At 47.5% G+C, this 24,239-nt stretch overlaps 1 protein-coding gene across 1 annotated transcript in view; it reads left to right on the forward strand.

Moving 5' to 3' along the window:
- LOC139555342 (CUB and sushi domain-containing protein 2-like) overlaps nt 1–24,239 on the forward strand; it is a 993,500-nt gene that overhangs the window by 648,480 nt on the left and 320,781 nt on the right. The window contains exons 31-33 of the mRNA XM_071369058.1: nt 2,422–2,609; nt 17,927–18,121; nt 22,398–22,514. Coding sequence (XP_071225159.1) covers nt 2,422–2,609; nt 17,927–18,121; nt 22,398–22,514 — 500 coding nt within the window. The remainder of the gene's footprint in view (nt 1–2,421; nt 2,610–17,926; nt 18,122–22,397; nt 22,515–24,239) is intronic.

The raw sequence follows: 24,239 nt of genomic DNA on the forward strand, positions 1-24,239 counted from the left end.
CATTCAAATGTTGACTTTGTTATGCACTGTTGCCAATGGGAGACTTTAAATCGACGTTTGCATTCGCCCCCATAGAGACCATGCATGTCAATGTTGTTGATTTATATCATGTATGTGTGTGTTAGCACCCACGTTATTCCCTGGTCAGATTATATAGTCTAGAATACTCTTTACCCTCGTTATTCCCTGGTCAGATTATATGGTCTAGAATATTCTTTACCCTCGTTATTCCCTGGTCAGATTATATAGTCTAGAATACTCTTTACCCTCGTTATTCCCTGGTCAGATTATATGGTCTAGAATACTCTTTACCCTCGTTATTCCCTGGTCAGATTATATAGTCTAGAATACTCTTTACCCTCGTTATTCCCTGGTCAGATTATATAGTCTAGAATACTCTTTACCCTCGTTATTCCCTGGTCAGATTATATGGTCTAGAATACTCTTTACCCTCGTTATTCCCTGGTCAGATTATATGGTCTAGAATACTCTTTACTCTCGTTATTCCCTGGTCAGATTATATGGTCTAGAATACTCTTTACCCTCGTTATTCCCTGGTCAGATTATATAGTCTAGAATACTCTTTACCCTCGTTATTCCCTGGTCAGATTATATGGTCTAGAATACTCTTTACCCTCGTTATTCCCTGGTCAGATTATATGGTCTAGAATACTCTTTACCCTCGTTATTCCCTGGTCAGATTATATAGTCTAGAATACTCTTTACCCTCGTTATTCCCTGGTCAGATTATATGGTCTAGAATACTCTTTACCCTCGTTATTCCCTGGTCAGATTATATAGTCTAGAATACTCTTTACCCTCGTTATTCCCTGGTCAGATTATATGGTCTAGAATACTCTTTACCCTCGTTATTCCCTGGTCAGATTATATGGTCTAGAATACTCTTTACTCTCGTTATTCCCTGGTCAGATTATATGGTCTAGAATACTCTTTACCCAAGTTATTCCCTGGTCAGATTATATGGTCTAGAATACTCTTTACCCACGTTATTCCCTGGTCAGATTATATAGTCTAGAATACTCTTTACCCAAGTTATTCCCTGGTCAGATTATATGGTCTAGAATACTCTTTACCCACGTTATTCCCTGGTCAGATTATATGGTCTAGAATACACTTTACCCACGTTATTCCCTGGTCAGATTATATGGTCTAGAATACTCTTTACCCAAGTTATTCCCTGGTCAGATTATATAGTCTAGAATACTCTTTACCCAAGTTATTCCCTGGTCAGATTATATGGTCTAGAATACTCTTTACCCATGTTATTCCCTGGTCAGATTATATGGTCTAGAATACTCTTTACCCACGTTATTCCCTGGTCAGATTATATGGTCTAGAATACTCTTTACCCAAGTTATTCCCTGGTCAGATTATATGGTCTAGAATACTCTTTACCCTCGTTATTCCCTGGTCAGATTATATAGTCTAGAATACCCTTTACCCACGTTATTCCCTGGTCAGATTATATGGTCTAGAATACTCTTTACCCACGTTATTCCCTGGTCAGATTATATAGCCTAGAATACTCTTTACCCTCGTTATTCCCTGGTCAGATTATATGGTCTAGAATACTCTTTACCCTCGTTATTCCCTGGTCAGATTATATAGTCTAGAATACTCTTTACCCAAGTTATTCCCTGGTCAGATTATATGGTCTAGAATACTCTTTACTCTCGTTATTCCCTGGTCAGATTATATGGTCTAGAATACTCTTTACCCTCGTTATTCCCTGGTCAGATTATATGGTCTAGAATACTCTTTACTCTCGTTATTCCCTGGTCAGATTATATGGTCTAGAATACTCTTTACCCACGTTATTCCCTGGTCAGATTGTATGGTCTAGAATACTCTTTACCCAAGTTATTCCCTGGTCAGATTATATAGTCTAGAATACTCTTTACCCTCGTTATTCCCTGATCAGATTATATGGTCTAGAATACTCTTTACCCTCGTTATTCCCTGGTCAGATTATATAGTCTAGAATACTCTTTACCCAAGTTATTCCCTGGTCAGATTATATGGTCTAGAATACTCTTTACTCTCGTTATTCCCTGGTCAGATTATATGGTCTAGAATACTCTTTACCCTCGTTATTCCCTGGTCAGATTATATGGTCTAGAATACTCTTTACTCTCGTTATTCCCTGGTCAGATTATATAGTCTAGAATACTCTTTACCCTCGTTATTCCCTGGTCAGATTATATGGTCTAGAATACTCTTTACCCAAGTTATTCCCTGGTCAGATTATATAGTCTAGAATACTCTTTACCCACGTTATTCCCTGGTCAGATCAAAACACACGTTACAATATTCACATATTATGTTAGCTAGGTATGAAAGACACATGTTACGATATTCAAATTTCCACAATGATATATTTTCCTCCTCTGCGTTGTTCAGATTCAGTCTGGAGCCCAGCTATGACTTCCTCCACATCTATGACGGCCCTGACTCCCTCCACCCTCTGTTGGGGAGTTTTTATGGTACTGACGTCCCCGACCGCATCGAGAGCAGCTCCAACACTCTCTTCCTCGCCTTCCGCAGCGACGCATCGCTCAGCAGCAACGGCTTCGTCCTGCAGTACACAGGTAGGTCGCCCGCCCTCTAGTGGTGGGAGGAGTAAAGTGCTTCTGTGGTAATGTAATGGAGAATGAGAAGTGGGGAAGAGAGAGAGAAATTAGGGGAGAGAAAGAGAGAGGTGGGGCGAGAAAGAGAAAGAGCGAGAGAGTTGGGGCGTTAGAAAGAGGGACGAGAGAGAGGAAGTGTTGGGGAGAGAGAGAGGTGGGAGAGAGAGAGAGAGAGGGAGTGTTGGGGAGAGAGAGAGGTGGGGGGAGAGAGAGAGAGAGGTGGGAGAGAGAGACAGGGAGTGGTGGCGAGAGAGAGAGGGGGGAGAGAGAGGGGTGGGAGAGAGAGAGAGGGAGTGGTGGCGAGAGAGAGGGGGGAGAGAGAGGGGTGGGAGAGAGAGAGAGGGAGTGGTGGCGAGAGAGAGAGGGGGGAGAGGGAGGGGTGGGAGAGAGAGAGAGGGAGTGGTGGCGAGAGAGAGAGGGGGGAGAGGGAGAGAGGGAGTGGTGGCGAGAGAGAGAGGGGGGAGAGGGAAAGTAGAGTGTGTGTGTGTGTGTGTGTGTGTGTGTGTGTGTGTGTGTGTGTGTGTGTGTGTGTGTGTGTGTGTGTGTGTGTGTGTGTGTGTGTGTGTGTGTGTGTGTGTGTGTGTGTGTGTGTGTGTGTGTGTGTGTGTGTGTGTGTGTGTTAAAGCTCTGTTTGATCAATGTGTCCCTGTCGTCTTGTTGCACACTAAAGGCTTCTGGTAAATTAGAGCAAACGGCCGTTTGTTGTTAAACACTCCTGTGGTTGGTTGCGCTGACCGACCCCGCTTTGTGGTTTTGTTTGGAGCGCCGTCTAGGCGTGTTTGATCACAGGCGACGGTACAGTACCGTACACCCTGTTTATACACGATCACAGACGTTCAAAGTGCATTCAAGATCACAGGCGCCCCCTTTTTACCGTGTGGGTGGATGTCGGTCGCTGTGTGTGTGTGTGTGTGTGTAGCAGTTGGTTGACGGGTCCGTTAACTGGTCTGTGTGTTGTGGTTGAGTCTCAGAGGGTTGGGATTCTGCAGTGAGTGAACATCTGTCATCAGGAATAGAGGATTAAAAACATAGTTGAAGTGAAAAGATGGCTGTTGGGACTTTGGGTTTAAAGACCTGGGTTAACAGTCTAGAGACCGCTGCATCTATAAAGGCCTCATTACAGAGGCAGAGGAGGCAACGCTAAAAGAAAGGGAGTAGCTTGTAAACTCTGGTGTAATTACAGTTTAGAATGTATTACTGAACTTCAATACACGTTGGTTGAATACGGGATTCCGTTTTAGAATGGAAGATCATTAAAGGAAAGGAGAGATGAAAGGAATGGAGAGATGAAAGGAAAGGAGAGATGAAAGGGCAATATTAGCCCTATACCCTCTGTTTGGGGTCATTGAAGTCAACATTCTGTTTTTTTGGGAAACACACGTCTGGGGTAGTACAGTACTGTTTCACTGCAGTATATTATAAACAGGGGTTTGTGTAATGGAGGAGGAGAGTAGAAAGGAAAGGAAATGAAAGGAAAGGAGAGGAAAGGAGAGGAGAGGAGAGGGTAGGAAATGAGAGGAGAGGGTAGGAAATGAGAGAAGAGGGTTGGAAATGAGAGGAGAGGAAATGAGAGGAGAGGGTTGGAAATGGGAGGAGAGGCGAGGAGAGGAAAAGAGAGGAGAGGGTAGGAAATGAGAGAAGAGGGTAGGAAAAGAGAGGAGAGGAGAGGAAATGAGAGGAGAGGGTAGGAAAAGAGAGGAGAGGAGAGGAAATGAGAGAAGAGGGTAGGAAAAGAGAGGAGAGGTTAGGAAATGAGAGAAGAGGGTAGGAAAAGAGAGGAGAGGAGAGGAAATGAGAGGAGAGGGTAGGAAAAGAGAGGAGAGGAGAGGAGAGGAAATTAGAGAAGAGGGTTGGAAATGAGAGAAGAGGGTAGGAAAAGAGAGGAGAGGAGAGGAAATTAGAGAAGAGGGTTGGAAATGAGAGGAAAGGAGAGGAAATGAGAGGAGAGGAGAGGAAATGAGAGGAGAGGGTAGAAAATGAGAGAAGAGGAAATGAGAGGAGAGGGTAGGAAATGAGAGGAGAGGAAAGGAGAGGAAATGAGAGGAGAGGGTAGGAAATGAGAGAAGAGGGTAGGAAAAGAGAGGAGAGGTTAGGAAATTAGAGAAGAGGGTTGGAAATGAGAGGAAAAGAGAGGAGAGGGTAAGAAAAGAGAGGAGAGGGTAAGAAAAGAGAGGAGAGGGTAAGAAAAGAGAGGAGAGGGTAAGAAAAGAGAGGAGAGGGTAAGAAAAGAGAGGAGAGGGTAAGAAAAGAGAGGAGAGGGTTGGACATTGTCGTGGATAAAATGCAGTTATGTTGGTTGCCTGTAGTTTATGCCTCCCCATACCACCACTGGACACTGTTCACAACGTTGACATCAGCAAACAGCTCGCCCACACCACGCCATACACGCTGTCTGCCATCTTCCTGGTACAGCTGAAACTGGGATTAATAAGTGAAGAGGTTCCCCAGCGCGGCCTAGTGTCTACCTCCTCCCTGTAGACTGTCTGGTCGTTGTTGGTAATGAGGCCCACTACTGTCAGAGTGCCTACCTCCTCGGTGTAGGCTGCCTCGTTGTTGTTGGTAATGAGGCCTACTACTGCCTCGTTGTTGTTGGTAATGAGGCCTACTACTGTCGTGTCGTCAGTGAACTTGATGATGGAGTTGGAAGTGTGAGGCCAGTCAGTCGTGGGAACACAGGGAGTACAGGAGAGCACTGAGGACGCACCCTTGTGGGGCCCTCATGTTGAGAATCAGTGTCGAGGAGGTAATATTGCTTTGCTTCCCCACCTGGGGGCGGCCCGTCAGGAAGTCCAGGACTCAGATGCATAGGGAGGAGTTCAGACCCAGGGCTGTGAGCTTTGTAATGAGCTGATAGGACACTATGGTATTGAATGCTGAGCTGTAGTCAATGAACAGCGTCCTCACATATTCATTCCTCTTGTCCAGGTGGGTAAAGGGCAGTGTGCAGTGAAATGGCGATTGCGTCGTCCGTGGATCTGTCAGGGCGGTAGATGAATTGGAGAGGGTGGAGTGTGTTGGGGAGGGAGGAGGTGATATGGTCATTAACTAGCCTCTCAAAGCACTTCATGATGAAGGAAGTGAGTGCTACTGGTTGTTGGTCATTCAGTTCAGTTACTTGCCCTTTCTTGGGCACTGGGATGATAGTGGACATTAATAAATAAAGCTTTATTGATACAGCACATTTCAGACATGGAATGCAATACAATATCCTTCACAGGAAACAAAACGAATAAAAACACTGAAAATAAAAACTTTAATATTTACTACACAACAAATGAAAGAGGATAAAAAAACGAAAGAATAACAATAAAAACGGAACGGGTCAAAAGCCTACTGAGGAAAAGCAAATCTATAAAGGTTTCAGTCCCCTCAGGGTCTCTGGCTGTTCCAGAGGCTGGGGGCATAGTAACTAAAGACTGTCTCTCCATGTCTCTTGGTCCCCCTCAGGGTCTCTGGCTGTTCCAGAGGCTGGGGGAATAATAATTAAAGACTGTCTCTCCATGCCTCTTGGTCTCCTCAGGTTCTCTGGCAGGCTATTCCAGAGGCTGGGGGCATAGTAACTAAAGACTGGGGGCATAACAACTAAAGACTGTCTCTCCATGTCTCTTGGTCCCCCTCAGGTTCTCTGGCAGGCTATTCCGGAGGCTGGGGGCATAATATGTAAAGGCTGCCTCTCCATGCCTCTTGGTCCAAGGCTTTGGGATAGTTAAAAGGCTGCCTCTCCATGTCTCTTGGTCCTGGGCTTTGGGATAGTTATAAGGCCGTCTCTCCATGCCTCTTGGTCCTAGGCTTTGGGATAGATATAAGGCTGTCTCTCCATGTCTCTTGGTCCTAGGCTTTGGGATAGTTAAAAGGCTGTCTCTTCATGCCTCTTAGTCCTGGACTTTGGGATAGTTAAAAGGCTGCCTGTCCATGCCTCTTGGTCCTAGGCTTTGGGATAGTTAAAAGGCTGCCTGTCCATTCCTCTTGGTCCTAGGCTTTGGGATAGTTAAAAGGCTGCCTCTCCATGCCTCTTGGTCCTAGGCTTTGGGATAGTTAAAAGGCTGCCTGTCCATGCCTCTTGGTCCTAGGCTTTGGGATAGTTAAAAGGCTGTCTCTCCATGCCTCTTGGTCCTAGGCTTTGGGATAGTTAAAAGGCTGTCTCTCCATGCCTCTTGGTCCTAGGCTTTGGGATAGTTATAAGGCTGTCTCTCCATGTCTCTTGGTCCTAGACTTTGGGATAGTTAAAAGGCCAGAGGACCTGAGGGACCTACTGGGTACATCACTTAAAGCATGTCTGACATGTATTGGGGTGAACAATCATAGATTGATTTAAAAACCAATAAAACCAATCTTGGTCAGTACCCAGGCTGCAGCATTCTGTATGTTTTGCAGGTGACCAATGGCTTTCTTGGGTTGACCAGACAGGAGAGCATTACAGTGGTCAAGCCTGCTTGTAATAAAAGTATGGATGAGTCTCTGTATCAGACTGAGAGAGAAACGGCTGCACCTTGGCAATGTTCCTCAGGTGGTAAAAAGCTATTTTGGTCACATTCCTAATGTGGGATTAGATATGGGAGTTTAGAATCTAGGATTAACAGTTTTAAAATAACATTTACATTACATTTACATTTAAGTCATTTAGCAGACGCTCTTATCCAGAGCGACAAATTGGTGCATTCACCTTATGACATCCAGTGGAACAGCCACTTTACAATAGTGCATCTAAATCTTTTAAGGGGGGGGGGGGGGGGGTGAGAAGGATTACTTTATCCTATCCTAGGTATTCCTTAAAGAGGTGGGGTTTCAGGTGTCTCCGGAAGGTGGTGATTGACTCCGCTGTCCTGGCGTCGTGAGGGAGTTTGTTCCACCATTGGGGGGCCAGAGCAGCGAACAGTTTTGACTGGGCTGAGCGGGAACTGTACTTCCTCAGTGGTAGGGAGGCGAGCAGGCCAGAGGTGGATGAACGCAGTGCCCTTGTTTGGGTGTAGGGCCTGATCAGAGCCTGGAGGTACTGGGGTGCCGTTCCCCTCACAGCTCCGTAGGCAAGCACCATGGTCTTGTAGCGGATGCGAGCTTCAACTGGAAGCCAGTGGAGAGAGCGGAGGAGCGGGGTGACGTGAGAGAACTTGGGAAGGTTGAACACCAGACGGGCTGCGGCGTTCTGGATGAGTTGTAGGGGTTTAATGGCACAGGCAGGGAGCCCAGCCAACAGCGAGTTGCAGTAATCCAGACGGGAGATGACAAGTGCCTGGATTAGGACCTGCGCCGCTTCCTGTGTGAGGCAGGGTCGTACTCTGCGGATGTTGTAGAGCATGAACCTACAGGAACGGGCCACCGCCTTGATGTTAGTTGAGAACGACAGGGTGTTGTCCAGGATCACGCCAAGGTTCTTAGCGCTCTGGGAGGAGGACACAATGGAGTTGTCAACCGTGATGGCGAGATCATGGAACGGGCAGTCCTTTCCCGGGAGGAAGAGCAGCTCCGTCTTGCCGAGGTTCAGCTTGAGGTGGTGATCCGTCATCCACACTGATATGTCTGCCAGACATGCAGAGATGCGATTCGCCACCTGGTCATCAGAAGGGGGAAAGGAGAAGATTAGTTGTGTGTCGTCTGCATAGCAATGATAGGAGAGACCATGTGAGGTTATGACAGAGCCAAGTGACTTGGTGTATAGCGAGAATAGGAGAGGGCCTAGAACAGAGCCCTGGGGGACACCAGTGGTGAGAGCACGTGGTGAGGAGACAGATTCTCGCCACGCCACCTGGTAGGAGCGACCTGTCAGGTAGGACGCAATCCAAGCGTGGGCCGCGCCGGAGATGCCCAACTCGGAGAGGGTGGAGAGGAGGATCTGATGGTTCACAGTAGGACACATCCAAATGGAGAGCCCCTTGGATGAGTGGGGAAACTAATCACTGCAGTTTTGTCACACAACACAACGCTACAGACATCTCAAGTTTTGAGGAAGTGTGCAATTGGCGTCACATTTTTTAGATGTGGGGGAGAGTGTGTGTGGGGGGGTAGGATTTATCAGGTCATCAATGTTCGAGATGAACACTTTAATTATTCTGATTATTAGTGATAATTTTAGTAAAATGAGCCCATCTGCCATTTCTAATTGCCTTGTTATAAATGCCAAGTTGCGCTCTCAGAATATCATAATGGACCTGCAACTGTAATTGTCTTTAATTGATTAGTTTCCCCACTCATCCAAGGGGCTCTCCATTTGGATGTGTCCTTTGTCAACTTTACTGGAGCTATGGCATCAATGGTTGCCCTTCATTTGCTATTAAAGTTATCAACTAAAATCATCACAAGAGGAAGGCAGAAAAGGCGGTGGAATATTGTTCAGACACTCAATAAAATCTGTAGCAACTTCAGAGGTCAGATAGCATTTCTTAATAATGGGTTCTGTATTACCCGGTGCTATGGGCAACAAGGTACTATAAATCCACAGTGGTGATCAGAGAAAGCAACATCAACAATAGAGGATATGTCAGTAGAAAGCCCCTTGGTAATAACCAGGTCCAGAGTATGGCTGTGGTTATGGGTGGGCCCAGTAGAAAGCCCCTTGGTAATAACCAGGTCCAGAGTATGGCTGTGGTTATGGGTGGGCCCAGTAGAAAGCCCCTTGGTAATAAACAGGTCCAGAGTGTGGCTGTGGTTATGGGTGGGCCCAGTAGAAAGCCCCTTGGTAATAACCAGGTCCAGAGTATGGCTGTGGTTATGGGTGGGCCCAGTAGAAAGCCCCTCGGTAATAACCAGGTCCAGAGTATGGCTGTGGTTATGGGTGGGCCCAGTAGAAAGCCCCTTGGTAATAACCAGGTCCAGAGTATGGCTGTGGTTATGGGTGGGCCCAGTAGAAAGCCCCTCGGTAATAACCAGGTCCAGAGTATGGCTGTGGTTATGGGTGGGCCCAGTAGAAAGCCCCTTGGTAATAACCAGGTCCAGAGTATGGCTGTGGTTATGGGTGGGCCCAGTAGAAAGCCCCTTGGTAATAACCAGGTCCAGAGTATGGCTGTGGTTATGGGTGGGCCCAGTAGAAAGCCCCTTGGTAATAAACAGGTCCAGAGTGTGGCTGTGGTTATGGGTGGGCCCAGTAGAAAGCCCCTTGGTAATAACCAGGTCCAGAGTATGGCTGTGGTTATGGGTGGGCCCAGTAGAAAGCCCCTCGGTAATAACCAGGTCCAGAGTATGGCTGTGGTTATGGGTGGGCCCAGTAGAAAGCCCCTTGGTAATAACCAGGTCCAGAGTATGGCTGTGGTTATGGGTGGGCCCAGTAGAAAGCCCCTCGGTAATAACCAGGTCCAGAGTATGGCTGTGGTTATGGGTGGGCCCAGTAGAAAGCCCCTTGGTAATAACCAGGTCCAGAGTATGGCTGTGGTTATGGGTGGGCCCAGTAGAAAGCCCCTTGGTAATAACCAGGTCCAGAGTATGGCTGTGGTTATGGGTGGGCCCAATAGAAAGACCCTTGGTAATAACCAGGTCCAGAGTATGGCTGTGGTTATGGGTGGGCCCAGTAGAAAGCCCCTTGGTAATAACCAGGTCCAGAGTATGGCTGTGGTTATGGGTGGGCCCAGTAGAAATCCCCTTGGTAATAACCAGGTCCAGAGTATGGCTGTGGTTATGTGTGGGCCCAGCAACATGTTGGATAAAGTCCATAGAGCTCAACATATTCCTAAATTCAATGGCCTTGGAGTCGGTCTCTTTGTCAACATGAATATTAAAATCACCCAACACAATGATCATAGTTCTCAAGGACAATAGACAATAGTTCAGAGAAATCTAAAACTAAAGTGGGGCAGTGCTTTGGTAGCGTATACAGGGTTATGGCTAGCACTGGTGGCTAACATTTAGACAGTACAGCATGATGCTCAACAGACACAAAGTTGACAAATTAGATATCCTTACAACTGAGGGCATTAGTAAAAATGGAGGCTGTCCCCACACCCTTTCACCCTTTTTTCTGATAGAGTATGAAAAGCTGTAGTCTGTGGAGGGGGGCGGAGGCTTCAATAAGAGCACTGCAGTCTGATGACAGCCAGGTTTCAGTGAGAAACATGCAATCAACATTGAGCTCAGTAATGAGGTCATTCAGAAGAATGGTTTATACTAGTGATTGCTCTAATATTTAGAAGTGTCATAGTCAATGTGTGTGGGCCACTCTGTCCCTGGGGTCATCTGAAGGTAACCAATGGAATTACAACCAAATGATTCATCTAAGAACCACGTCATCTTGAAGCAGGTGGGTAGAGGGTCCTGAGCTAGGGAGAGATCGAAAATGTCAGAGAACACAACAGCCAGCTGGTCTGAACATGCTCTGAGGGGCACGGCTATGGATGCCATCTGGGCCGGAAGCCGTGCGAGGGTTAACACGTTTTGAAAGACTTACATAGTACGTCCTCAACGGAGACCGTGAGTGTGTAGCCCACGTTGTCATCGGCGGCTTTCCTCGGCGGCTTTCCTCGGGGTCATTGTGCTTGAATCGTGATAAAAAAGGTGTTTAGCTCGTCTGGTAGGGTTGCGTTGGTGACCGCAATGTGGCTGGCTTTCTTTTTGTGATCCGTAATCGTAAGGAGCCCAATTCACATATGCCTCATGTCCGACCCGCTGAATTCCTCCTCCACTTTGTCCCTATACTTGTGTTTCGCCATCTTGATTGATCTGTGTAGGTCGTATCTGTACTGTTTTACAAAACTATTGTCACCTTGCCCTTTTTATAAACAGCATCTCTCTCTTTCAGTTTTCCTACAATGCTGCATTTTGAAAGACTAACACATCATCTATGCATTTTTTTATGAATCCGGTGATTGATTAGGCGTATTCTTTGACGTTATCTCTAGAGGCGACCCGCAACATATTCCTGTCCACGTGGACAAAACAGTCTTGGAGCGTGAATTCTGATTGGTCAGACCAATGCAGTACAGACCTGACTACTGGCACTTCCCTCTTGAGTTTTATTTGTAGGCGGGGTGAAGCAAGATGGAGTCATGGTCAGATTTGCCAACAGGAGGACGAGAGAGGGCCTTATACCCTTGTCGAAAAGGCTTGTAACTGTGGTCAAGAGTAGAATTTCCACGAGTTAGGGAAGCATAATCATTGAAGACGTTCCAAAGTCCACTACCACAAATACACACACCCGCTCACTCATTCACTCACTCACTCACTCACTCACTCACTCACTCACTCACTCACTCACTCACTCACTCACACAGAAGGCACACGTGTTTTAGTGCTGTGTCTGTCTGTCTGTGTGTTGAGCCATGAACAGCAGAGAGGGAAGCCGCCTGGCTAACAGACCTCCATCTGCATGGAGAGGGAAGCCGCATGACTAACAGACCTCCATCTGCATGGAGTGGGAAGCCACCTGACTAACAGACCTCCATCTGCATGGAGAGGGAAGCCGCATGACTAACAGACCTCCATCTGCATGGAGAGGGAAGCTGCATGACTAACAGACCTCCATCTGCATGGAGAGGGAAGCCACCTGACTAACAGACCTCCATCTGCATGGAGAGGGAAGCCACCTGACTAACAGACCTCCATCTGCATGGAGAGGGAAGCCACCTGACTAACAGACCTCCATCTGCATGGAGAGGGAAGCCACCTGACTAACAGACCTCCATCTGCATGGAGAGGGAAGCCACCTGACTAACATACCTCCATCTGCATGGAGAGGGAAGCCATATGTCTAACAGACCTCCATCTGCATGGAGAGGGAAGCAATCTGACTAACAGACATCAATCTGCATGTAGAGGGAAGCCATATGTCTAACATACCTCCATCTGCATGGAGAGGGAAGCCACCTGGCTAACAGACCTCCATCTGCATGTAGAGGGGAGCCGCCTGGCTAGCAGACCTCCATCTGCATGGAGAGGGAAGACACCTGTCTAACAGAACTCCATCTGCATGGAAAGGGAAGGCATATGTCTAACAGACCTCCATCTGCATGGAGAGGGAAGCCACGTGTCTAACAGAACTCCATCTGCATGGAGAGGGAATCCATATGTCTAACAGACCTCCATCTGCATGGAGAGGGAAGCCACCTGGCTAACAGACCTCCATCTGCATGGAGAGGGAAGCCATCTGAATAACAGACCTCCATCTGCATGGAGAGGGAAGCCACCTGAATAACAGACATCCATCTGCATGGAGAGGGAAGCCGCCTGTCTAACAGACCTTCATCTGCATGGAGAGGGAAGCCACCTGGCTAACAGACCTCCATCTGCATGTAGAGGGAAGCCATATGTCTAACAGACCTCCATCTGCATGGAGAGGGAAGCCGCCTGTCTAACAGACCTCCATCTGCATGGAGAGGGAAGCCGCATGACTAACAGACCTCCATCTGCATGGAGAGGGAAGCCGCCTGACTAACAGACCTCCATCTGCATGGAGAGGGAAGCCACATTGGCTAACAGACCTCCATCTGCATGGAGAGGGAAGCCGCCTGACTAACAGACCTCCATCTGCATGGAGAGGGAAGCCGCCTGACTAACAGACCTCCATCTGCATGGAGAGGGAAGCCGCCTGGCTAGCAGACCTCCATCTGCATGGAGAGGGAAGCCGCATGACTAACAGACATCAATCTGCATGTAGAGGGAAGCCATATGTCTAACATACCTCCATCTGCATGGAGAGGGAAGCCACCTGGCTAACAGACCTCCATCTGCATTTAGAGGGGAGCCGCCTGGCTAACAGACCTCCATCTGCATGGAGAGGGAAGACACCTGTCTAACAGAACTCCATCTGCATGGAGAGGGAAGGCATATGTCTAACAGACCTCCATCTGCATGGAGAGGGAAGCCACCTGTTTAACAGAACTCCATCTGCATGGAGAGGGAATCCATATGTCTAACAGACCTCCATCTGCATGGAGAGGGAAGCCACCTGGCTAACAGACCTCCATCTGCATGGAGAGGGAAGCCACCTGACTAACAGACCTCCATCTGCATGGAGAGGGAAGCCACCTGACTAACAGACCTCCATCTGCATGGAGAGGGAAGCCACCTGACTAACAGACCTCCATCTGCATGGAGAGGGAAGCCACCTGACTAACAGACCTCCATCTGCATGGAGAGGGAAGCCGCCTGACTAACAGACCTCCATCTGCATGTAGAGGGAAGCCGCCTGACTAACAGACCTCCATCTGCATGGAGAGGGAAGCCGCCTGGCTAGCAGACCTCCATCTGCATGGAGAGGGAAGCCGCATGACTAACATACCTCCATCTGCATGGAGAGGGAAGCTGCATGACTAACAGACATCAATCTGCATGTAGAGGGAAGCCATATGTCTAACATACCTCCATCTGCATGGAGAGGGAAGCCACCTGGCTAACAGACCTCCATCTGCATGTAGAGGGGAGCCGCCTGGCTAACAGACCTCCATCTGCATGGAGAGGGAAGACACCTGTCTAACAGAACTCCATCTGCATGGAGAGGGAAGGCATATGTCTAACAGACCTCCATCTGCATGGAGAGGGAAGCCACCTGTTTAACAGAACTCCATCTGCATGGAGAGGGAATCCATATGTCTAACAGACCTCCATCTGCATGGAGAGGGAAGCCACCTGGCTAACAGACCTCCATCTGCATGGAGAGGGAAGCCATCTGAATAACAGACCTCCATCTGCATGGAGAGGGAAGCCACCTGACTAACAGACATCCATCTGCATGGAGAGGGAAGCCGCCTGTCTAACAGACCTTCATCTGCATGGAGAGGGAAGCCACCTGGCTAACAGACCTCCATCTGCATGTAGAGGGAAGCCATATGTCTAACAGACCTCCATCTGCATGGAGAGGGAAGCCGCCTGTCTAACAGACCTCCATCTGCATGGAGAGGGAAGCCGCATGACTAACAGACCTCCATCTGCATTGAGAGGGAAGCCGCCTGACTAACAGACCTCCATCTGCATGGAGAGGGAAGCCACCTGGCTAACAGACCTCCATCTGCATGGAGAGGGAAGCCGCCTGACTAACAGACCTCCATCTGCATGGAGAGGGAAGCCGCCTGACTAACAGACCTCCATCTGCATGGAGAGGGAAGCCACCTGACTAGCAGACCTCCATCTGCATGGAGAGGGAAGCCCCCTGGCTAACAGACCTCCATCTGCATGGAGAGGGAAGCCGCCTGTCTAACAGACCTCCATCTGCATGGAGAGGGAAGCCGCATGACTAACAGACCTCCATCTGCATGGAGAGGGAAGCCGCCTGACTAACAGACCTCCATCTGCATGGAGAGGGAAGCCACCTGGCTAACAGACCTCCATCTGCATGGAGAGGGAAGCCGCCTGACTAACATACCTCCATCTGCATGGAGAGGGAAGCCGCCTGACTAACAGACCTCCATCTGCATGGAGAGGGAAGCCGCCTGGCTAGCAGACCTCCATCTGCATGGAGAGGGAAGCCACCTGACTAGCAGACCTCCATCTGCATGGAGAGGGAAGCCGCCTGGCTAACAGACCTCCATCTGCATGGAGAGGGAAGCCGCCTGGCTAACAGACCTCCATCTGCATGGAGAGGGAAGCCGCCTGACTAACAGACCTCCATCTGCATGGAGAGGGAAGCCATATGTCTAACAGACCTCCATCTGCATGTAGAGGGAAGCCATATGTCTAACAGACCTCCATCTGCATGGAGAGGGAAGCCACCTGACTAGCAGACCTCCATCTGCATGGAGAGGGAAGCCGCCTGGCTAACAGACCTCCATCTGCATGTAGAGGGAAGCCATATGTCTAACAGACCTCCATCTGCATGGAGAGGGAAGCCGCCTGACTAACATACCTCCATCTGCATGGAGAGGGAAGCCGCCTGGCTAGCAGACCTCCATCTGCATGGAGAGGGAAGCCACCTGACTAGCAGACCTCCATCTGCATGGAGAGGGAAGCCGCCTGGCTAACAGACCTCCATCTGCATGGAGAGGGAAGCCGCCTGGCTAACAGACCTCCATCTGCATGGAGAGGGAAGCCGCCTGACTAACAGACCTCCATCTGCATGGAGAGGGAAGCCATATGTCTAACAGACCTCCATCTGCATGTAGAGGGAAGCCATATGTCTAACAGAACTCCATCTGCATGGAGAGGGAAGCCACCTGGCTAACAGACCTCCATCTGCATGGAGAGGGAAGCCGCCTGACTAACAGACCTCCATCTGCATGGAGAATATGCAACCCTTCATCTTACTATACAAACAACAACATTATCAACCGTAACAAGACGGCTCATTTGCAACAAATCACAACAACTTTGAATTGACCTTACTTGCGTTTAATGTTTAGGAAAACACTGACCAGTCTGTCTGTGGTCATTATTTGTACAAATCGAACACAGCATTTGTTTTTCTCAAGGTGAGGTCGTTAGATCTACATTCCACTAGTAACGTTAATATTAAGTCTGATGTGTTGAAGATAAATGGAGCTGGGTGTTTCTCTGCTGTGTTTATATTCTGTATTGATTGATCTGTGGTTCAGGGCTCTAGCTAGGAGCATTGTACCGTCTGCTGCACACACACACACACACACACACAAACACACACACACACACACACACACACACACACACACACACACACACACACACACACACACACACACACACACACACACACACACACACACACACACACACACACACACACACACACACACACACACACACACACACACACACACACACACACACACACACACACACACACACACACACAGCAGTACTGGCTGAGTGCTGAGAAGGACAGTTGTGTGTAGTCAGCAGACCTTGGGCTAGATATATGCCTCAATTACATTCCTTTACCTGTCTGTCTGTCTGTCTGTCTGCCTGCCTCCCTGCCTGTCTGTCTGTCTGTCTGTCTGTCTGTCTGTCTGTCTGTCTGTCTGTCTGTCTGTCTGGACTGTCTGTCTGTCTGTCTGTCTGTCTGTCTGTCTGTCTGTCTGTCTGTCTGTCTGTCTGTCTGTCTGTCTGTCTGTCTGTCTGTCTGTCTGTGTCTCTGTGTGTCTACCTCCCTACCTTTACCAGTTACAGGCGGTGAGTGAGGGGGAAGGAGAGGTGGAGGGATCATGTTTATTTGCCTCTCTACCTCTTTCAGCCAAAGATGAGAGGGTACTGTCAATGCTAGAGGGAGGGAGGGAGAGGAGGAGGGTGGGGATGAGAGATGGAGAGATGGAGGGATGGAGAGGAGGAGGGAGAGGTACTGCCAATGCTAGAGGGAGGGAGAGATGGAGGGATGGAGAGTAGGAGGGTGGGGATGAGAGATGGAGAGATGGAGACACATACGGAAAATAAATGAACCAAAAACAAATTGAATGACTCAAATCACATCATTTGTCTTCAGTCCCCACACCAGCCACAGTTCGTTTCTGCAGCTGCATATCTGCAGCTATATAATCCGTCATATTGTCCTGTTTCATATCTTGTCAAGTTTCTTGTGGGATTGTATTTTTTCTGTATTTTCTTATTAGTATTATATTGGGGTCTTCAGCCTGATACTGAAGTCTGATTAACAAACTAACTCTACCACTGTCTCTCTCTCCATCCACAGAGAACCATATAGTTCGACATCTACCACCCTGTCTCTCTCTCTCCATCCACAGAGAACCATATAGTTCGACATCTACCACCCTGTCTCTCTCTCTCCATCCACAGAGAACCATATAGTTCGACATCTACCACCCTGTCTCTCTCTCTCCATCCACAGAGAACCATAGAGTTCGACATCTACCACCCTGTCTCTCTCTCTCCATCCACAGAGAACCATAGAGTTAGACATCTACCACCCTGTCTCTCTCTCTCCATCCACAGAGAACCATATAGTTCGACATCTACCACCCTGTCTCTCTCTCTCCATCCACAGAGAACCATATAGTTCGACATCTACCACCCTGTCTCTCTCTCTCCATCCACAGAGAACCATATAGTTCGACATCTACCACCCTGTCTCTCTCTCTCCATCCACAGAGAACCATATAGTTCGACATCTACCATCCTGTCTCTCTCTCTCCATCCACAGAGAACCATAGAGTTAGACATCTACCACCCTGTCTCTCTCTCTCCATCCACAGAGAACCATAGAGTTAGACATCTACCACCCTGTCTCTCTCTCTCCATCCACAGAGAACCATAGAGAGTCATACTTTGAGCCTGGTTTTCTTGTCTCATTCTGTCTAGTTTTGACCAACTAACTCGCTGTCCCTCTCCACAGATATCCCTTGAAATCAAAGCTTGTTTTATTATTCTTATCTAGTCTGATTAACACATCTTCCACTGTGTTTCCTCTCTCTCTCTCTCTCTCTCTTTCTCTCTCTCAGAGAACCCTAGAGAGTCATGCTTTGAGCCGGGGGTGGTGAGGAACGGTACCAGGGTTGGAGCTGACTTGAAGCTGGGTTCAACCACCACCTACTACTGTGATAGTGGATATACTCTGGAGGGAGACCCCACTTTGACCTGCATCATGGGGTCAGACAGCAAGCCCTCCTGGAACAAACACAAACCCATCTGCATAGGTAATGTACCAACACCTGCATCATGGGGTCAGACACAAACACCCCCCAGTCCAAAAACCCATCTGCATAGGTAATGTACCAACACCTGCATCATGGGGTCAGACACAAACACCCCCCAGTCCAAAAACCCATCTGCATAGGTAATGTACCAACACCTGCATCATGGGGTCAGACACAAACACCCCCCAGTCCAAAAACCCATCTGCATAGGTAATGTACCAACACCTGCATCATGGGGTCAGACACAAACACCCCCCAGTCCAAAAACCCATCTGCATAGGTAATGTACCAACACCTGCATCATGGGGTCAGACACAAACACCCCCCAGTCCAAATAATAACATCTGCATAGGTAACATATCAAAATGTTTTTTTAATTAGTGTTAAAAAACTGATATCATAGTAACATACCAAAATATTTTTGTGAACAATTGTTTTTATTGAGTCACTTTATAAGTACAAGCAATTATATAAATATAAATTATAAATTATAAAATTATAAAAAATACATACATCTAGAACATTAATGACGAAACTGGTTTATATATAAATAACATATTAAGTGATGATATATACAGATCTGACTGTTGTTGATGTCAAAAGTTAAATAACATTCAAGGGTTTTTCTTTATTTTTACTATTTTCTACGTTGCAGAATAATAGTGAAGACGTCAAAACTATTAAATAACACATCTGGAATCATGTAGTAACCAAAAGAAGTGATAAACAAATCAAAATATATTTTATTTTTTAGATCCATCAAATAGCCAGCCTCTGCCTTCATGACAGCTTTGCACATTCTTGGCATTCTCTCAACCAGCTTCACCTGTAATGCTTTTCCAACAGTTTTGAAAAAGTTCCCACGTATGCTGAACATTTGTTGGCTGCTTTTCCTTCATTCACAGCCTGGAGGTGTGTTGGGTCATTGTCCTGTTGAAAAACAAATGATAGTCCCACTAAGCCCAAACCAGATGAGATGGCGTATCGCTGCAGAATGCTGTGGTGGCCATGCTGGCTAAGTGTGCCTTGAATTCTAAATAAATCACAGACAGTGTCACCAGCAAAGCTACCCCACACCATCACACCTCCTCCTCCATGCTCTACGGTGGGAAATACACACGCGGAGATCATCCGTTCACCCACAACACGTCTCACAAAGACACGGCGGTTGGAACCAAAAATATCCACTTTGGACTCCAGACCAAAGGACCAATGTCCACTGGTCTAATGTCCATTGCTCATGTGTGTTGGCCCAAGCAAGTTTCTTCTTATTATTGCTGTCCTTTAGTAGTTTTTTATTTGCAGCAATTTGACCGTGAATGCTCCTCTGAACAGTAGATACTGATATGTGTCTGTTACTTGAACTCTGTGAAGCATTTATTTGGTTTGCAATTTTTAAGGCTGGTAACTCTAATGAACTTATCCTCTGCAGCAGAGGTAACTCTGGGTCTTCCTTTCCTGTGGCGGTCCTCATTAGAGCCAGTTTCATCATAGCACTTGATGGTTTTTGTAACTACACTTGAAGAAACGTTCAAAGTTCTTAACATTTCCAGATTGACTGACCTTCATGTCTTAATGATGGACTGTCGTTTCTCTTTGCTTATTTGAGCTGTTCTTTCCATAATATGGACTTGGTCTTTTACCAAATAGGGCTATCTTCTGTCTACCCCGCATTAAGAAGGAAAGAAATCCCACAAATTAACTTTTAAGGCGGCACACCTGTTAAGTGAAATGCATTCCAGGTGACTATCTCATGAAGTTGGTTGAGAGAATGCCAAGAATGTGCAAACATGCCATCAATGCAAAGGGTGGCTACTTTGAAGAATCTCAAATATAAAATATATTTTGATTTATTTGACACTTTTTTTGGTTACTACATGATTCCATATGTGTTATTTCATAGTTTTGATGTTCATCAAAACTCAACCCTTTCGTGCCAGCTAATGCGCCCATAACGCTGTGAAAATAGCACAAGAAAATAAGAAATAAATATATATATATATACACTGCTCAAAAAAATAAAGGGAACACTTAAACAACACAATGTAACTCCAAGTCAATCACACTTCTGTGAAATCAAACTGTCCACTTAGGAAGCAACACTGATTGACAATACATTTCACATGCTGTTGTGCAAATGGAATAGACAACAGGTGGAAATTATAGGCAATTAGCAAGACACCCCCAATAAAGGAGTGGTTCTGCAGGTGGTGATCACAGACCACTTCTCAGTTCCTATGCTTCCTGGCTGATGTTTTAGTCACTTTTGAATGCTGGCGGTGCTTTCACTCTAGTGGTAGCATGAGACGGAGTCTACAACCCACACAAGTGGTTCAGGTAGTGCAGCTCATCCAGAATGGCACATCAATGCGAGCTGTGGCAAGAAGGTTTGCTGTGTCTGTCAGCGTAGTGTCCAGAGCATGGAGGCGCTACCAGGAGACAGGCCAGTACATCAGGAGATGTGGAGGAGGCCGTAGGAGGGCAACAACCCAGCAGCAGAACCGCTACCTCCGCCTTTGTGCAAGGAGGAGCAGGAGGAGCACTGCCAGAGCCCTGCAAAATGACCTCCAGCGGGCCACAAATGTGCATGTGTCTGCTCAAACGGTCAGAAACAGACTCCATGAGGGTGGTATGAGGGCCCGACGTCCACAGGTGGGGGTTGTGCTTACAGCCCAACACCGTGCAGGACGTTTGGCATTTGCCAGAGAACACCAAGATTGGCAAATTCGCCACTGGCGCCCTGTGCTCTTCACAGATGAAAGCAGGTTCACACTGAGCACATGAGCACATGTGACAGACGTGACAGAGTCTGGAGACGCCGTGGAGAACGTTCTGCTGCCTGCAATATCCTCCAGCATGACCGGTTTGGCGGTGGGTCAGTCATGGTGTGGGGTGGCATTTCTTTGGGGGGCCGCACAGCCCTCCATGTGCTCGCCAGAGGTAGCCTGACTGCCATTAGGTACCGAGATGAGATCCTCAGACCCCTTGTGAGACCATATGCTGGTGCGGTTGGCCCTGGGTTCCTCCTAATGCAAGACAATGCTAGACCTCATGTGGCTGGAGTGTGTCAACAGTTCCTGCAAGAAGAAGGCATTGATGCTATGGACTGGCCCGCCCGTTCCCCAGACCTGAATCCAATTGAGCACATCTGGGACATCATGTCTCGCTCAATTCACCAACGCCACGTTGCACCACAGACTGTCCAGGAGTTGGCGGATGCTTTAGTCCAGGTCTGGGAGGAGATCCCTCAGGAGACCATCCACCACCTCATCAGGAGCATGCCCAGGCGTTGTAGGGAGGTCATACAGGCACGTGGAGGCCACACACACTACTGAGCCTCATTTTGACTTGTTTTAAGGACATTACATCAAAGTTGGATCAGCCTGTAGTGTGGTTTTCCACTTTAATTTTGAGTGTGATTCCAAATCCAGACCTGCGTGGGTTGATAAATTTGATTTCCACTGATCATTTTTGTGTGATTTTGTTGTCAGCACATTCAACTATGTAAAGAAAAAAGTATTTAATAAGAATATTTCATTCATTCAGATCTAGGATGTGTTATTTTAGTGTTCCCTTAATTTTTTTGAGCAGTGTATGTACTGTATATATATATATATAGAGAGAGAGAGACAGTTCAAGCCTCATCTCTCCAAGCTAACCCAGAGAAACACTTAGTAAACATTGCAATTTCACTCAAGCCAACACCAGGGACACCCAGCAGCCGAGCCGGCGACAGACAAGGCTTTAACAACGATGGAACGAGAGAATGGTGGAAGGAAAACAGAGAAATGGAATATCTCTAATGAATCTGTCTGTCTGTCTGTCTGTCTGTCTGTCTGTCTGTCTGTCTGTCTGTCTGTCTGTCTGTCTGTCTGTCTGTCTGTCTGTCTGTCTGTCTGTCTGTCTGTCTGTCTGTCTGTCTGTCTGTCTGTCTGTCTGTCTGTCTGTCTGTCTGTCTGTCTGTCTGTCTGTCTCTCTCTCTGTCTCTCTCTCTCTCTGTCTCTCTCTCTGTCTCTCTGTCTCTCTCTCTGTCTCTCTCTCTGTCTCTCTCTCTGTCTCTCTCTCTGTCTCTCTCTCTGTCTCTCTCTCTGTCTCTCTCTCTGTCTCTCTCTCTGTCTCTCTCTCTGTCTCTCTCTCTGTCTCTCTCTCTGTCTCTCTGTCTCTCTGTCTCTCTGTCTCTGTCTGTCTGTCTGTCTGTGTGTGTCTCTCTGTCTCTGTCTGTCTGTCTGTGTGTGTCTCTCTGTCTGTCTGTCTGTCTCTCCCTCCCTCCTTCTAGCTCTGTGTGGAGGGCAGTATTCGGGGTTGGAGGGTGTGGTCCTGTCTCCCGGTTACCCTGGCAACTACAGCAGTGCTCGGACATGTCTGTACTCGGTGTCCGTGCCCAAAGACTACGGTGAGAAAGCCTGTCTACGTCCTTCACTCCTGGTAGTAGTTGCCCTTAGGCACAGATCTAGGATCAGCGTAACATATCCATAATCTAATGTATTAGCTTCTAGGGACACTTCATCCTCTCGGAAACCTCCCAGTAATTGTCTGATATAATGGGGAGAGTTCATTATGTTGTCCTTTGTATGTCTCAGACACATATTTCCACTCTCAGGAATGGACAGAGTATTACACTCCTTACCCTGACACAACATCTACGTCTCTCTCTCTCTCTCTCTCTCGCTCTCGCTCTCTCTCTCTCTCTCTCTCTCTCTCTCTCTCTCTCTCTCTCTCTCTCTCTCTCTCTCTCTCTCTCTCTCTCTCTCTCTCTCTCTCTCGCTCTCTCTCTCTCTCTCTCGCTCTCGCGCTCTTTCTCTCTCTCTCTCTCTCGAACTCAGGGTTAGGGACTCAGGTTAGAGTCTTTGTTCTGGAGGCACCACTAACCCTTAGCTGGAACAAAGCCATCACATCTTACCTTAACCCGAACCTTATAAACACCAGTAACCCGATAAACCCTAACCTGATACACACTGCTAACCCGATTAACCCTAACTTAATACACACTGCTAACCCGATTAACCCTAACTTAATACACACTGCTAACCCGATTAACCCTAACCCTATACACACTGCTAACCCGATTAACCCTAACCCTATACACACTGCTAACCCGATTAACCCTAACCCTATACACACTGCTAACCCGATTAACCCTAACTTAATACACACTGCTAACCCGATTAACCCTAACCCTATACACACTGCTAACCCGATTAACCCTAACTTAATACACACTGCTAACCCGATTAACCCTAACCCTATACACACTGCTAACCCGATTAACCCTAACCCTAACCTTATACACACTGCTAACCCGATTAACCCTAACTTAATACACACTGCTAACCCGATTAACCCTAACCCTATACACACTGCTAACCCGATTAACCCTAACCCTAACCTGATACACACTGCTAACCCGATTAACCCTAACCCTAACCCTATACACACTGCTAACCCGATTAACCCTAACCCTAACCCTATACACACTGCTAACCCGATTAACCCTAACCCTAACCTGATACACACTGCTAACCCGATTAACCCTAACCCTAACCCTATACACACTGCTAACCCGATTAACCCTAACCCTAACCCTATACACACTGCTAACCCGATTAACCCTAACCCTAACCTGATACACACTGCTAACCCGATTAACCCTAACCCTAACCTGATACACACTGCTAACCCGATTAACCCTAACCCTAACCTGATACACACTGCTAACCCGATTAACCCTAACCCTAACCTTCATTTTTATTTTTACAAATATAACCAATTTCGACTTTGCAGCTGGCCTATCTAAGGGGAAATCACTCAGTTCTGCCTCAAGGACATGAGTCGTGACAATCAAGGTCAATCTGCGAATCCCAGACACACACGCTCTCCCCCTCTTCTCCTCCCTCCATCTCTCTCAGAGGGTACAGGGTGATAATCAGGTATTAGCCTTGTGTTTCCTCAGGGCTGGTGAACCTCCATCCAACCATCCCTCCATCCCTCCATCCCTCCTCTCTCTTTCACCCTGCGGAGTCAAACACATGAAGAAATTCAACATAATTAAGGCCCCCATTTGCATTTGGCCGGTCTAACGACAGAGCACCCTACCTCAGATCTGTCCACCTGCATCCAA

The sequence above is a fragment of the Salvelinus alpinus genome, chromosome 26 (assembly GCF_045679555.1).
Source record: "Salvelinus alpinus chromosome 26, SLU_Salpinus.1, whole genome shotgun sequence".
Classification (NCBI taxonomy): Eukaryota; Metazoa; Chordata; class Actinopteri; order Salmoniformes; family Salmonidae; genus Salvelinus; species Salvelinus alpinus.